The following is a 17,030-nucleotide window of genomic DNA, read 5'->3' as shown; positions in this document are numbered from 1 at the left end:
TGACGATCGGGCTGGGGACCCGATCTGTATTATTTTCCCTTATAGCATGGTTATAAGGGAAAATAATAGCATTCTGAATACAGAATGCAAAGTAAAATAGTGATGAAGGGGTTAAAAATAAAAAAAATTAACTCACTTGATCGCGTAGTTGCGGATCTCTGTCTTCTTTTGTAATGTTGAGCTGCCGGCTAAGGACCTGTGGTGACGTCACATCACATGATCCAATCACATGGTCCATCACCATGGTGATGAACCATGTGATTGGACCATGTATTGAGCACAGTGACGTCATCAAAGGTCCTATTCCTGTGCACAGCAAAGAAGAAGACAGAAGAGATGCCGGCTGCGCGATTAAGTGGTTTAAGGTTAGTTACATTATTTATTTATTTTTTTAACCCCTCCAGCGCTATTGTACTATGCATTCTGTATTAAGAATGCTATTATTTTCCCTTATAACCATGTTATAAGGGAAAATAATACAATCTACAGAACACCGAAGAAGTTCGGGTTTGGGTACCAAACATGCCAATTTTTCTCACGCGCGTGCAAAACGCATTACAATGTTTTGCACTCACGTGGAAAAATTGCGCATTTTCCCGCAACGCACCCGCATCTTATCCGGGCAAAAAACATGATGCCCGTGTGAAAGAGGCCTTAAAGAGAACCTTTTTTTTCAGCCATTTCTGACCCTAAGCACATGTTCAAGCATATTTTAATTTCATTATTTACAAGTGGTCGGTAAGACCAAAAGTGCCTTCTATTACAAGGTGCCTATTAACTACTTACATAAAACGTATCTTTTATTATGTCTTACGCATCTATTGACTAAGAAAGCATGTTAAAATTCTCATCTGTGTCACTTAGTTTCTTTGGCATCAGTATTTTTTGTAACACTGTTAGGCCCCTTTCACACGGGCGTTGCGGGAAAATGTGCGGGTGCGTTGCGGGAACACCCGCTATTTTTCTGCGCGAGTGCAAAACATTGTAATACGTTTTGCACTCGCGTGAGAAAAATCGCGCGTGTTTGATACCCAAACCCGAACTTCTTCACAGAAGTTCGGGTCTGGGATCGGTGTTCTGTAGATTGTATTATTTTCCCTTATAACATGGTTATAAGGGAAAATAATAGCATTCCGAATACAGAATGCATAGTAAAATAGCACTGGAGGGGTTAAAAAAATAATAATAATAATTTAACTCACCTTAGTCCACTTGCTCGCGTAGCCGGCATCTCCTTCTGTCTTCATCTTAGCTTTGTGTAGCAACAAGGACCTGTGGTGACGTCACTCCGGTCATCACATGATCCATCACCATGGTAAAAGATCATGTGATGGATCATGTGATGACTGGGACATCACCAAAGGTCCTTGTTGCTACACAAAGCTAAGATGAAGACAGAAGGAGATGCCGGGCAGTGGACTAAGGTGAGTTAAAAAATAAAATTTTATTTTTTAACCCCTCCAGCGCTATTTTACTATGCATTCTGTATTCAGAATGCTATTATTTTCCCTTATAACCATGTTATAAGGGAAAATAATAATGATCGGGTCTCCATCCCGATCGTCTCCTAGCAACCGTGCGTGAAAATCGCACCGCATCCGCACTTGCTTGCGGATGCTTGCGATTTTCACGCAACCCCATTCACTTCTATGGGGCCTGCGTTGCGTGGATTATCGCACCGCAACGCACAACGAGGAGCATGCTGCGATTTTCACGCAACACATAAGTGATGCGTGAAAATCACTGCTCATGTGAACAGCCCCCGGTATTCAGTGCGGGTGCAATGCGTTCAACTCACGCATCGCATCCGCACGGAATACTCGCCTTACTGTCACAGTGTAATGTAGCAATTGCAGGAATATGACGAGCTGTTTTACAAACTTTATACTATCTTCCCCTTACTCTGTCCCTGCGCTACTTATATTCATTTCTTATTGTTCTATTCCTGATACCTAGTGCAAACTCTGTCTAAAAAAAAATCAAGCACTGCCTCCCCCCGACATGTTTCACCAGCTAATCTGGCGTCTTCAGGGGATTCGGGGTTCGTCATATCCCTGCAATTGCTACATTACACTATGGCGTAACAGTGTTACAAAAAATACTGATGCCAAAGAAACCAAGTTACACAGCTGAGAATTTTAACATGCTTTATTAGTCAATAGATGTGTAAGACATAATAAAAGTTACAGTCAGGTCCATAAATATTGTGACACAATTCTAACATTTTTGGCGCTATACACCACCACAATGGATTTGAAATGCAAACAAACAAGATGTGCTTTACCTGCAGACTGTCAGCTTTAATTTGGGGGTATTTACATCCAAATCAGGGGAACGGTGCAGGAATTACAGCAGTTTGCATATGTGCCTCCCACTTGTTAAGTGACCAAAATTAATGGGACAGAATAATAATCATAAATCAAACTTTCACTTTTTAATACTTGGTTGCAAATCCTTTGCAGTCAATTACAGCCTGAAGTCTGGAACGCATAGACATCACCAGACGCTGGGTTTCATCCCTGGAGATGCTCTGCCAGGCCTCTACTGCAACTGTCTTCAGTTCCTGCTTGTTCTTGGGGCATTTTCCCTTCAGTTTTGTCTTCAGCAAGTGAAATACATGCTCAATCGGATTCAGGTCAGGTGATTGACTTGGCCATTGCATAACATTCCACTTCTTTCCCTTAAACTCTTTGGTTGCTTTTGCAGTATGCTTTGGGTCATTGTCCATCTGCACTGTGAAGCACCGTCTAATGAGTTCTGAAGCATTTGGCTGAATATGAGCAGATAATATTGCCCGAAACGCTTCAGAATTCATCCTGCTGCTTTTGTCAGCAGTCACATCATCAATAAATACAAGAGAACCAGTTCAATTGGCAGCCATACATGCCCACGCCATGACACTACCGCCCATAAGACGCACCTAGGTTTTTATGGAGGAAAATAAGAAAAACATTTTTTTTACCAAAAGGTGTGCTTTTGGTGGGCTTTGAACTAATGGTAGCCTGTGAAGGACACTATTATGGGGGATCTGTGGATAACGCACTGTTATGGGGCATCTGTGGATGGCACTGTTATGGGGGCATCTGTGGACTGGATGGCACTGTTATGGGGGCGTCTGTGGCTGACACTGTTATGGGGGTCTGTGGATGGCACTGTTATGGGGGGACTGTGGATAGCACTGTTATGAGGGCATCTTTGGATGGCACTGTTATGGGGGCGTCTGTGGATGGCACTGTTATGGGGGCGTCTGTGGCTAACACTGTTATGAGCATCTGTGGATAGCACTGTTATGGGGGCATCTGTGGATGGCACTGTTATGGGGGCGTCTGTGGATGGCACTGTTATGGGGGCGTCTGTGGCTGACACTGTTATGAGCGTCTGTGGATGGCACTGTTATGGGGGGACTGTGGATAGCACTGTTATGGGGGCATCTGTGGATGGCACTGTTATGGGGGCGTCTGTGGATGGCACTGATATAGGGGCGTCTGTGGATGGCATGACATTGCTATGGTGGGGATCTGTGGATGACAGATAAATAGCATCTTATGTTATGTGTCATCCACAGATCCCCCCCATAACAGTGTCCCTGTGAATGACCCCCAATACAGGGGGTGGCGGCTGGCATCTACAGTAGTTTTGTAATGGCAGTGGGGCCCAGTGCAGTCATTGTATTCTATTGCACTGGGCCCCACCTACTGTACTAATCGTATCTAACTGCAGGCAATGTTTAACTATAGAAAATCTTCAATCCAGCAGCCTGTACTTACAACCATAGCAGGCAGGAGGCTGGGCGGGCGGGCACTGGCAGCGTACCTCACTACGTCACGCGCCTGCTCCGTCCAGGAAAGGTTAAAAGACCTTAATATGTATAGCTTGGAAGAAAGAAGAGACCGAGGGGATATGATAGAAACTTTTAAATACATAAAGGGAATCAACTCGGTAAAGGAGGAGAGCATATTTAAAAGAAGAAAAACTACCACAAGAGGACACAGTTTTAAATTAGAGGGGCAAAGGTTTAAAAGTAATATCAGGAAGTATTACTTTACTGAGAGGGTAGTGGATGCATGGAATAGCCTTCCTGTAGAAGTGGTAGCTGCAAATACAGTGAAGGAGTTTAAGCATGCATGGGATAGGCATAAGGCCATCCTTCATATAAGATAGGGCCGGGGCTATTCATAGGATTCAGATATATTGGGCAGACTAGATGGGCCAAATGGTTCTTATCTGCCGACACATTCTATGTCCACTTTATGAATGAAGCAGGCGGCGCAGGCACGTGACGTAGTGAGTTACGCTGCCAGTGCCCGCCTGCCCAGCCTCCTGCCTGCTATGGTTGTAAGTACAGGCTGCTGGATTGAAGATTTTCTATAGTTAAACATTGCCTGCAGTTAGATACGATTAGTACAATGAGCGGGGTCCGGTGCAATAGAATACAGTGACTGCACTGGGCCCCGCTGCCATTACAAAACAAGATGCCGGCTCAAGCCCCTTCTCCCTGCTCGCTGATACACACGCCGGCAGTTTGCAGCATGCGGTCGGCGATGTATCAGTGTAAATGGCAGCATTCGCCCCATAAGACGCACTGCCATTCCCTCCCCACACTTTTCGGGGGGAAAAGTACGTCTTATAGGGCGAAAAATATGGTTCTTTCAGAGCTAATGCATGTGACTGTATTTTGCATCTATGCCCAATCTGCAGAGCTATTAATTTCTATGGGTCTACAACATAATAATAATATTTCTTTTTTAAACAGACAGAACTGGGGTATTATCCATGTGCTGTCCGCATCCGTATGTCCATTCTGCAAATTATAGAACATGTCCTATTCTTGCCCATATTGCGGACAAGAATAGCCATTTCAAGTGATGAGAATGAGAAACATGCAGGCTGCACACATGTTTTGTGGATCCATAGTTTACCATACACAATATGGACACGGCCATGTGCATGAGGCCTAAAGCCTTTTTTCCACACTTGCCTACATCTTTTGCACAGTGCTGTACATCTGCTTACCTGACCTACAGTAGGTATACTGCACTGACACAAAAAGCCACATTCACATATGTCCTGTTGGGTGTTCACCAGGGCAAAAAGTACACAATTAGAACAGTGTACATGCTCTTTCACTTACTTTACTCATATGGCGCTGACATATTCCATAGCACTTTACAGACATAATTATTGCTTCCTGTCCCCCATGGAGCTCACAATCTAAGTTCCCTATCAGTATGTCTTTGGAGTGTGGCAGAAATCCAGAGTAAGCGGAGGAAACCCACACAAACACGGGGAGAACATACAAACTCCATGCAGATGATGTTGTTGTCCTCGGTCAGATTTGAGCCTAGAGCCCGAGGGCTGTAAGGCACCGGTGCTAACCACTGAGCCACCTTGCTGTCATGTCTATGCTAAACTGTAAACAGGTAGGACTTACTGGGACTTGAAGTTCCACGCCTTCCAGGCAGCCACTAGTATATAAGTCACTCTATTCAAAGCCATGCCTGGGAAGATTTTAGATCTCCAACCCACCAAATTAGGCTTGCATGCAAACCAAAGTACAGCCAAACCTCAGGGGAATGAGAGTACAGACATTTCCTTGATGCTTGTCTTGGCATTAAATTATTTGAACACAAGATGTCACTCTCTGCATGAGAATCTGATGTCCTCAAGAAGAAATGTTATCGTTTCTGCTGGTATATATAGCTGGGGGAAAAAAACTGTTACAAAGTTTTGAAACTCTCACAGTCCCCCAAATATTACACAATTACACAAGTCATTTTATATATATATATATATATATATATATATATATATATATATATATATATATATATACTGCACATGGAAGCATTTGTAGAGAAGTAAATGAAAATCATATCAGCATTTATTGCATTATTTAAGCAAATACAATGAGGATGATCTGATAATGAGACAAGTATATACCAGGCAGGAAAAGTTTATTAGCAAGCATCCAATATTACTTTTGCAAACAGCTCACTCATTAACAGACTAAGTAACTGGTTTGTATTCATTACCACCAATCACATCAGTTTCATGGTTTCACTGGAAAAATAACTGCTATCTTCCATAACTGGGATACAATCAGAAGTTATAACTTGTGGATCATATGAGAAAAATGATTGACTATACATTATCCTGTAGACTATCACTTACCTTTCTGGAAAGCACATGACCCTAACCTGCCAAGCATGCAGTGCAGAAAATAAGACACATAAAAGAGATGGACAGTGATTTTCCTGTGTCCATAGAACATCGTTTCCTTCTTCTTCATCTTTCATTTCATTACCATATTAGAATATAAATCGAGTTTCCTCCTGTGAGTGTCACTTGTTGGATCTGTGATAACATCAAGGCTTGAGCTGAAGCAGGGATCCAGGCATGAAGACCAGAGGATAAGCAGCTCCAGCCTAGGTGGTAGCCTCTTAGCTCCATGCATCTCTCTATGTGAAGAAGTGCTTTCTTGTGATTGCAGAATCCCAGGATCCTGTTACAAGGAGCTGCGTCACCCTTAGATCACATGGTGATTGTTGCTATTTCAGGGATCAGGAGTGCCACAAACCCCTTCCCCCCCCCCCCCCCCCCCCCCGTCTTCTCCTAAGTGGTGGAGTGTGACCATGGTGGGATGTGTAGACTGAGAAGCTGCCTGTGATCACACACTCAGGAGAGCTCTGACTTGTGCTTTCTATGGATTGATCCTAGGGGGGGTCTCACAGGGGGAAGGAAAGCAGCTCTAATTGGTTTCTCAATGAAAGATAATCAGCATTTCCCAAAAGGGACAGTGGATTAGCACTCATCATCCAGCACTAGAGCCTGCACAGACTGCTCACCCTCCTTTCCATTCCCGTCCATTCAGCAGTGGGTAGAAAAGAAAACTTCACCAGCAAGCAGGCACCTTCTACTAGGAGGCTTCTTCTTCTCTGTCCTGGGATTGTGTGACTACTGCTAAGTTTTGCCAACACAATGAGTGACCTGGAGGAGGACTTCGCCAAGATCCTCATGCTGAAGGAGGAGAGGATCAGGGACCTGGAGGACCGTTTGTCAGAAAAAGAGGAGGAAATCCAGGAACTGAAAAGAAAACTGCACAAGTACCAGTCTGTTCTGGCTATGCCAACCAGTACCCAGATTGGACCAAGGACCACCAGGGCGCAGGGCATCTCTGCAGAACCTCAGAGCTTTAGGTCTTACCATGACCTCACCAGGCAGTCGTTTAAAAAATTCACAAAGTCTGAAAGGTAGGAGGAACTTGCTATATCTACACATGGCAAGAGTCTCTATAGATCTCCGTGCTGTCATTGTAATGTGCTGTGTTCTCCTGATGTACAGCAGACACAGGGCTGGCTGGCTGGTTTGCAGCAGATATAAATGGGTTAATTCTGTTTGTGCAGGATGCACATCTCAGGGATACTTTATTTCACTTTGTAGCAAAACATGGGCAGATCCCAAGAAAACATGATGTTAGAAATCCTGGCTGATGTCCACCTCTAGACAGATAACTCCATGTGTGCCAAAGATACTACAGCATGAGGTTAAGCACCCCAAGGGGGGATCCAGAAGACTTTTCAGCTGTTTTCAACTACTTCCTGTTATGTTGGTCCTCCTCCTATTTTCCCATGTAAGAGGAAACTCTAATATACAGTATATTGTTACACACATGTACAGATGAAGCAGGTTTATTAGACGTATTAAATGCATGAAGGTGCATTCTTAAAGCCATAGCCTGCTATAGGCAACCTATGCCCCATTAGGGCATCCTGACCTGATAGATGGCATCTCCTCCTAGGGACATTCCTGCCATGAATCTTTGGAGGGTGATCAAGCAATATTAGCTAAGAGTTACTGGACCATGCAATCCACCAAAACTCAGCTGAACAAATATATATATATATATATATATATATGTACATATGTTGTATTGCTTTAAGAAGATGTAAGTGAGCTACAGACAATGGGAAAGTAGCATCGATCTCATCTGTCATTTAAGCCCCCTTTGGAAATTAAATAGAGGAAGTCCAGAGCATTATTGGCTTTTAGAAGCTGTGAGTACATGGCTGAAAATGCATGTTTCAGGATATTTAATATCCCATTAGCCAACCCTCCCCTCCCCTGCTTCTCTCTCATATACTCTGCTCATCATCAGATCTTTACACACTTCAGAAGAGCATAGACTGAGCGCCAGCTCCAAGGGGCAGGGGCAGAATAACTGCACATTTACACTGCCCTGACACTCAGCGTATAGCAGTTCCCATGGTGATGCCGTTTTTTAATATATCAAATTCTAAAAAAAACGAAATAGAGGAAAAGTAGAATTCTTTGTAGAGATGTCAAGAAGGCAAGGATGAGTGAGACATCCGGAGAGCAGAAAGGGTTAAGAACGCCAGCTGTTGTCTTGTCATTGCTAGGAATTGAAACCCTTGCTGTTTAGAAAAAACAAATATATTGGTAGACTTTGACATCACACCACTAAAGGATGGAGATTTTTTTTAGCTGTCCTGGTCTAGTCCTAAGATTCTGGTACATGATATGTGAAGAAATTCTAAAGTCGCTTGTTATATGGCTGTTAAATGACAATTATGACCATGAGGTCAAAAAATACAGTAGAGGATAGGTGTCTGCTAACAATGTGTGCACCGCTTATCCCAGGGGAAAGGACAGGTAAAAGTCTGACGTGTCCAGGTGCCTGATGTCTATGACCAGATAATGAGAGTAAACTGTTAACGTAATACATGTGGCCGTGTAATGTACTAGCTAAGTAGATGAGATTTTTCAAAATCTCATGTACGCAGTGTGGAAATTTTCCGCATGGAAATTGACCTGTGGTGCGGATTTTTGAATCTGCAGCATATCAATTGTTTGTGCAGATTGTTAGAACAGATGCGAAAAGTGAGATCTGGGCAAATCCGTGTCAAAATCCACAACTAACACGTGCAGATTTTTGGTGCAGATTTGGTGCAGAAACAAAGCAACACTGCACACAAGTTTGCTTGGAAAATCAGCCCAAACTCCCTTGTGGTGTGCATACACCCTAAGGGCAGAGTATATACGCACATCTATGGATGCCTTCTGTTCCCATAGGCATTCACTGACCGGGGGCGGACTTGCCATAGTCCCTACAGTGAAAATTGCCCAGGAGGGGGCCACCCGAGTCTTCCTCACGGCCAGCGATTGACAGTTTTTGGGGCAGTATTTTGTGATGCGCTTGGGGTGGTATAATGTGCCGCAATATGGTATTGCTGACCACACCTACTTGTGTTGCCCTACCTTCTGTCAATTTGGACCTGATTACCATGTGGGCCCACTTTTAGTTTTTTCCAGGGCCACTTGAAGTTCCCTGTCCGTCCCTGGCAGACCATATTACAAAGTTAGAAATAGCGATGCACTCTTTTATACCATATATTGTTATTTAAAGCTATAGTCCCCCTTTGTTGGATTTGTCCACATGGAAACAGAAGAGCGCAGATAAAAGTAATTTATTTCCATAGCACCCTTTGCCCACTGTACTCCTCTCCTCTAGTTGCCATTCAGGTGCATAGCTAAAGGCAAGAGGTCAGCTCGGGCCCCCTTCCCTCAGTGCTATGTTGCAAGGGACAGGGAAGTACATGCTGCCCGAGGCAAATATTTAACCCCCCCCCCCCCACCCCCCCATGCCAAATTCTTGACCTAACCCCGTCTCTCCTACCTGAGGTGTAACTTGGCCAACATGCACTTTCTATGATACTGGTGTCTTCTTATACGGCACAAGGGTCTCCTGGGCCCGGTAGCGACTGCTACCTCTGCACCCCCCATAGCTACGCCCCTGTTGCCATTCATTGACATTGTACCCAAAAAAGTGACAGCAGAATAACATCTGAGTAAAGAGTGGTTGTTAAAGGGTTAACGCTGTAAATAACAAACATTTACAGCTAAGGACAGCCCTTAGATCGTTTCTCCGAGACCGTACCGTACGTTGGATTTTTCTTTCTTTTTTTTTTTTACTAGCTCTTGGCCTTCTCTCTTATTCCCATGCTGATAGTCATCATGGTGAAGCTTTTTTGCAGGCTTTAAAAAAAAAAAAACACAAATGTCCTAAAAATACAGCTTAACCCCTGATCACATTTCCATACGGAGAAAGCTGTGTATTCCAGCAGACATTCAGAATATAGCAGGAATGCGGACATGCGCAAAAATAGTGAACAGTTGTCGTTTTTTTAAGTAGTGGCAACGACAAAGGCCAACGGTTCGGGATCGGAGGAAGAAGTCTAATATAGACGTATCCCGTCTTATATAGTAAAGATGTGGTCACCTAAAGGTCATGGACAGAGTTATATTGAGGCCGGTGTACCCTTGAGGTGATTGTCACTGGATCGGATTCTTTTACGTGTGACAACTTGGTATTCTGGTCCATCGAGATTCCCCTCTCCCTCAAGCTTATTTTGTCCCGCACAAAGTGGCTCTATTTATTCTACCCGATGACATGTGCAATGAAAAAAACCCCCAGGGTAATTTTGGTTTGGGGCTGGTGGTGATGTCATGTACCTTAATCTGTGTCTGTCCTGTTCCCTTGACCAAAACAACAGTTGTTGCAATGTCATTATTGCTGGGCATTTTTGGAATCAGATTATCCCCTGAGCTATCCCAGTCACAATGGAGGGCCTGCGTGAGAAAGAATGGTCTCCATGTTTTAGGGCTGTAAACAATTGCCATGTGTTGTGTCAGCCACCTCCTTTGTGTGTCTACAGGTGGCCATAGTTTTGAGATATATAGATTTATCAAAATTGGTGTAAAGCAAAACTGGCTGAGTTGCCCATAGCAACCAATCAGATTCCACCTTTCATTTTTCAGAGCTCCTTTGGAAAATGAAAGGTGGAATCTGATTGGTTGCTATGAGCAACTAAGCCAGTTTCCCATTACAGCACTTTTAATAAATCTCACCCTCTGTCTTGTCATCGACCACTAAAGGGGTTTTCTGAGACTTTTATTCTGATGACCCAGGACCACGCTAATCAGCTGTTTGAGAACGCAGCGGCGCTCGCAGTAGCACAGTGGCCTTCTCTCAGCTCACCAAGCACAGCGCCATACATTGTACAACGGCTGTGCTTTGTATGGCAGCGCGGACCTTTCACTTCAATCAGGCTGAGCTGCGGCTAGACCGTGTGACCGATGAACATGGTGTCACATGGTCAAGCTAAGCCGCAAGAAGGCTGCAGCGCCGATCAGTGGCGTACATAGAGGGCCCCATAGCAAGGATCAAACCAGGCCCCCCACACATGACAGAAGGGTTTCCGCCTAAATCCCTTTAAATGACCCTTGGAACATTTTCCACTGCGTTAGGCTACATGCACATGACCGTGCAGTTTTTTGCTGTCCACAAACCGTGGATTAGCAAAAAACGGAAGCCGCCCGTGTGCCTTCCGCAATTTGCGGAACGGAACGGGCGGCCCATTGTAGACATGCCTATTCTTGTCCACAAAATGGACAAGAATAGGACATGCTATATATTTTTTTGCGGGGCCTCGGAACGGAGCAACGGATGCGGACAGCACACGGGGTGCTGTCCGCATCTTTTGCGGCCCATTGAAGTGAATGGTTCCGCACCCAAGCCGCAGAAACTGTGGCTTGGATGCAGACCATAACTACGGTCATGTGCATGAGGCCTAATATGCTAAAAGTTGTTCCTTTAGAGGGTAGACCAAGTTTTCACTCCCAGTAGAAGAGGGGATGATTCCAACTGGGCCCCCTCTTTCCCTGGGCCCCATAGCAGTCGCATGGTCTGCCACTATGGTAGTTATGCCCCTGGAGCCGGTGCTTTTTCAAACCACTGATCAGTGGGGATGTCGGGTGTCAGACCCCCATCCTTCAGATACTCATGACCTATCCAGACAATAGGTTATCAGTATAAAAGTCTCAGAAACCCCTTTATTTGGCCATGTGATGGATTGTGGAAATGTCGTGTGGACTTTTTTCCTGGTAACCTATAATTTATGATCTCCTGCTGTCTTTAATGATGTGTCATATTTAACAATGATGGGTTAAGGGACTCTACCTAAAATTAAAAGAGGGGCTCTGCGTAAAAATAAAATACAAGATCACTAGTAAATATACAGTAAATCTATGGGGCCACATAGCAACCAATAGCAACCAATCACAGCATGGCTTTCATTTTTCAAGATCAGAAAATTGAATGAAAGCTGCGCTGTGACTGGTTGCTATAAGTAACAAAGACAGATTTTCTTTTAGGGTGCATTCACACGACCGTATGTGTTTTATGGTCCGCAAATTCTGGATCCGCAAAACACTTCTGCATTGTGCATTTTGCGGACGGGAAGGACTGGCCCCTAATAGAACAGTCCTATCCTTGTCCGTAATGCGAACAATAATAGGACATGTTCGATATTTTTGCAGAGCGGCCATATGGCCATACTGACACGGAGTGCACATGGAGTCATTTCCGTTTTTGCGGCCCCATTGAAGCGAATGGTTCCACATATGGGCCGTGAAAAGACAAAATGGAACCGACATGGGGAAAAATACGTTTGTGTGCATGAGCCCTTAGACAGTTTCTTAAATCTCCCTGATTGTGTTGGTCTCGGTCACATCTTATCTTTTACCTATATCTGTCTCTGTTTTCCAAATGTGGTCTTAGGAAATGGCAGCTATTCCTGTTCCCATGGGGGTTGACTCCAAGCTTTCCCAGACCACAGAATAACAAGTCTGTACTTCTGCTTATTTAGGCAGATATGCAGGACTCTAGGAGTGAGGCAATAAGCCTCATGGAGGTTATAATGGAGGCCATGCTCGGAACAGCATCTTGAAACTTGTTTTGGGTCACATTTACACAATATTGTAAAAGAGTTGTGCCTGTGATTGTGAATTATGTGAAGCATATTGGGGTGATACACATTAATAAAAAAATGTAGTGGTATAGCTTTAAATGCCGCTGTAGCGGTCACTGAGAATGGCTGACTGCCTGACCGAGTTACACAGTGACAAACTTCACTGACTCTTGTACCCAATTAATTAAATCTACTGTAACTCGCTATTGTCTATCTGAACTCTTCTCTGACACTAAACAAGTTGTATTCTGTGTCTTTTCTCTCTCTGTCGGATGTCCTATGACAGCAATGTATAGCTCCAGAAAACCTATGCATTTCCTGGTTGGGTTCTTATATAGTGCCTATGATACACGTCCCTCCTGATTGGCTGAGGCTGACTGCAAGGCATTTTGGACCAGGAGTCATGTGATCCTCTATCTTCATTTTCCTAGCCCTGCTATACTGTCTATTTGACCTATAAAATGGCGGAGGCCGTAGGGGTGGACTGGCCATAGACCCTAGAGCAGTGATGGGGAACCTTTTAGAGACCGAGTGCCCAAACTGCAACCCAAAACCCAATTATTTATCGCAAAGTGCAAACACTGAAATTTACCCTGAATTGTACAGTCCAGTATAGTATATCTTCCATGTACTTTTTAATTTACCTATAATATCCTGCCTACATTTAGAGCGCCCTGCACTGTTCATAGTGCGCCCTGCGCTGATGAATGGCAGGAGAAGTCTAAAGCATATTGGTGCACCAGAGACTTTTTCCAGGGTGCAGGTGCCCACAGAGAGGGCTCTGAGTGCAGCCTCTGCCACCCGTGCCATAGGTTCGCCACCACTGCCCTAGGGGAAAATATCCCGATGGGCTAATGCCCATCCGAGCTGTCCTGACAGCTGCCAGGCAGGTACATATTAATCTGGTGCTCTCAGCTTTAATTAAGGATAGGGGCCACAAGTACCTTCCCGAGGATAGCGATACAGTTTTACACTGCGGAAGGGGCAGCAGTATTTTGTGTCGCACTGCGGTATTTGGTTCTGCTGGAGTGGTATTTTGTGCCCCACTGAGGTACTGCTGCTTCTGTTAGCCCTGCCTTCTGACAGTTTGGATTGCCTACAACATGGTGCCACTTTTCGCAGAAGTTTTGTATTCGCTAGAATCCACATTTTTTGGGTAATTCATAACGCATTTGATTCATTTCGAATTGATTGGCTCTTCTCTAAGGTTTCCCCACAAACATATCAATATAAGGGTACTTTCCCACTAGCGTTTTTCTTTTCCAGCATAGAGTTCCGTCCTAGGGGCTCAATACCAGAAAACAACTGATCCGTTTTATCCCCATGCATTCTGAATGGAGAGTAATCCGTTCAGTTTGCATCAGGATGTCTTCAGTTCAGTCGTTTTGACTGATCAGGCAAAAGATAAAACCGTAGCATGCTACAGTTTTATCTCCGGCAAAAAAAACTGAAGACATGCCTGAACGCCGGATCCGGCATTTTTTCCCATAGAAATGTATTAGTGCCGGATCCGGCATTCAAAATACCGCTGGATCCGTCCTTCCGGCCATGCGCAGACCGGTAAAAATAAGAAAAAATATCCGTCCAAGACGGATCCGTCTGTCCGCATGACAAGCGATGAGACGGATCCGTCCTTGCAATGCATTTGTGAGACGGATCCGGATCCGTCTCACAAATGCTTTCAGTCAGCGGCAGATTGGCGGATCCGGCGGGCAGTTCCGATGACCAAACTGCCCGCCGGATCACACTGCCGCAAGTGTGAAAGTAGCCTAATATAATCCGACAACCACAATTTTTCACAAAATGACATAAGAGGAGACCTACAGAACCTATTTATGGGTGAGCTTTTTATTTTAGGTTAGTAATTCTTCTTCTTTATGCTACAAAAGGAGGGATACAATAGGGAGAGATGGAACATTTTATCTTGAGCGATCCATTAAGGCATTTATGGTGTGGAATGTATTTCCTGACGCTGTGTAGAAGTGCTGCATGTGTGGCCATAGTACTAGGTACTAATTTAGGCATATGGCTAGTTCTGTTTTACATTCAGGGTGAGACCATAGACCGTTCCCTCCCAGAACAGAGCTGTTCCGTATCATGCACACATAGGAAGGACTATATCAGCAATGCCAGATAAGATAGGGAAGGAGAGTGAACTTAAACATTTGCATGTATTGTGTATAGGGCATCTGGTAATGATATGGTTCTGGGCAGGTTTTTTAGTCCTTCTTTTATTTAATAATCATCATTTTCTACAGGCTTCTATTTTTACGCAATGCAACGTTAAGGAAATGTTATTTTGCTGTGTCACTCATATTATCTTTTACGGGATGTTCCTGTCACAGTCCAGAGTGAAGATTAATTAATGTTGCATTTTAGTGGTTTTATTGGAGTGAGCGTAAGGGAGTCTAGCACACCGTCAGTGATAAGTCCAGCCTGTGGTAACCTGAGGCCATTTTCCACATTTTAGGGGCTGACATTGCGGTGGGTCAGAAATAAGCAAAGTTCTTGTTCATGCAATTGAAACTGTGTTCCTTGTGACCTCTTTATCTTAAATACAGTTAAAACTCTGTTAAAAAACATCCGTTGGCGCCAACACATTTGTGGCATCACAGGGCATCCATAGGAATCAATGGGCAGCAGCCATGTTATACATAAGGCTATGTTCACATCTCTGCCCAAACGCATACCCGGAAATAGCCACACACTGCTGGATCTCCATTGCCTATAACGGGATCCCACGGATTTCCGGCATAAATGCTCTCTTTTGGCCAAACAAATATCGCAGTGCCATTTATGCTCGAAAGCTGCCAGATCCCAGTGAGATCCAGATACAGTCAATGGGGATCTGGCAGTGTGCGGTGGTATCTGGCTATACCAGATGAGGTATCTCCAGTAGGCAGCACGGTGGCTCAGTGGTTCGAACTGGTGCCTTTCAGCGTTAGGCCTCCTGCACACGAACGTGTGCGCCCCATGGTCGTGCTGCGGCCCGCAAATTGTGGGCCGCAATGCACGAACACCGGCCGTGGGGCAGCCGCAGCCGATCGTGGACCCATTCACTTTAATGGGTCTGCGATCCGGCCGTTCCGCAAAAAGATAGGACATGTTCTATCTTTTTGCGGAACGGAAGTACGAGACAAAACCCCACTGAAGCACTCCGTAGGGTTCCATTCCATGCTTCCGTTCCGCACCATTCTGCATCTCCGGATTTGCGGACCCATTGAAGTGAATGGGTCCGCATCCGTGATGCGGAATGCACACGGAACGGTGCCCGTGTATTGCGGATCCACAAATGCGGTCCGCAATACGGCCACAGAGCGCACACGTTTTTAGGTTTTAATCCGAGCAAGGACAACATCTGCATGGATTTTGTATGTTCTTCTGCAGAACATACAACAGACTACTAGTTTACCTTAAGTGGAGATGTGAACCTACCCTAACTGCACCTAGACCTAGACCTCCTCTTGGCAGCAGGTCTATACTCTGGTTAAAAGACAGGTTCCCCTCTATGAAGTCCATGGGCACAAATATTCCTAATGTTCTGTTTCTTACAATGAATATCTCAATGCACAAAGAACATGGAATACACTGGAGCCGAACACGGATTATCGTGTCAAAGCCCTTATCATGTTGGGCTTCTTCCATCACATGTAATTCAATACTGCAGTTATCCATAATATGGAGCATCTATCTTATAGCTCGAGGTAGCAGAGCTGATAAGCTGAATCCATCAGACACAATTTACACATTTATTAATATCAACATCAACATCTTCAGCGATTCCCATACACTAAAACTCATGCGGTAGGTAGACATGTTTACAAACAGCCATAGACAGCCAGGACTAAAAGCTGTGTTTTTTTAAGTTAAAGGGGTTATTCAAGACCTACAGTATAATGCCCCCTCCCCATATGCCCTGGCCCCTCACACATAATGTATTTACTTCACACCTGACACCCGGGTTGCTTCTGATGCCGGCATGGCTGCTGCTGCTGCATCTCCCCGTCGTGTGGATAAAAACATCTGGTGATGGGGGCTGCACCCAATGGAAGGCTGCAACGGGGCAAGCTAGGGAGGATTGTTCCCGTCGCGGCCTGCTATTGACTGCTCCATCCCCCCCACTTACCGTCTGTGTGAGGGGCCCGAGCATATGGGAGTGGGGGCATTATAGGTCTTGGATAACCCCTTTAAGGGTAGGTTGAC

General features: G+C 44.7%; 1 protein-coding gene across 1 annotated transcript in view; it reads left to right on the top strand.

Moving 5' to 3' along the window:
* Window positions 1-6,608: 6,608 nt before the first annotated feature.
* PRKG1 (protein kinase cGMP-dependent 1) overlaps window positions 6,609-17,030 on the top strand; it is a 1,133,286-nt gene continuing 1,122,864 nt past the window's right edge. The window contains exon 1 of the mRNA XM_044296555.1: window positions 6,609-7,250. Within this exon, the coding sequence (XP_044152490.1) occupies window positions 6,979-7,250 (272 nt within the window). The 5' untranslated portion in view covers window positions 6,609-6,978. The remainder of the gene's footprint in view (window positions 7,251-17,030) is intronic.

The sequence above is a fragment of the Bufo gargarizans genome, chromosome 6, assembly GCF_014858855.1.
Source record: "Bufo gargarizans isolate SCDJY-AF-19 chromosome 6, ASM1485885v1, whole genome shotgun sequence".
Lineage (NCBI taxonomy): Eukaryota > Metazoa > Chordata > Amphibia > Anura > Bufonidae > Bufo > Bufo gargarizans.
The sequence above is the reverse complement of the archived record's forward strand: the minus strand, read 5'-3'. Positions and strand labels throughout refer to the sequence as shown.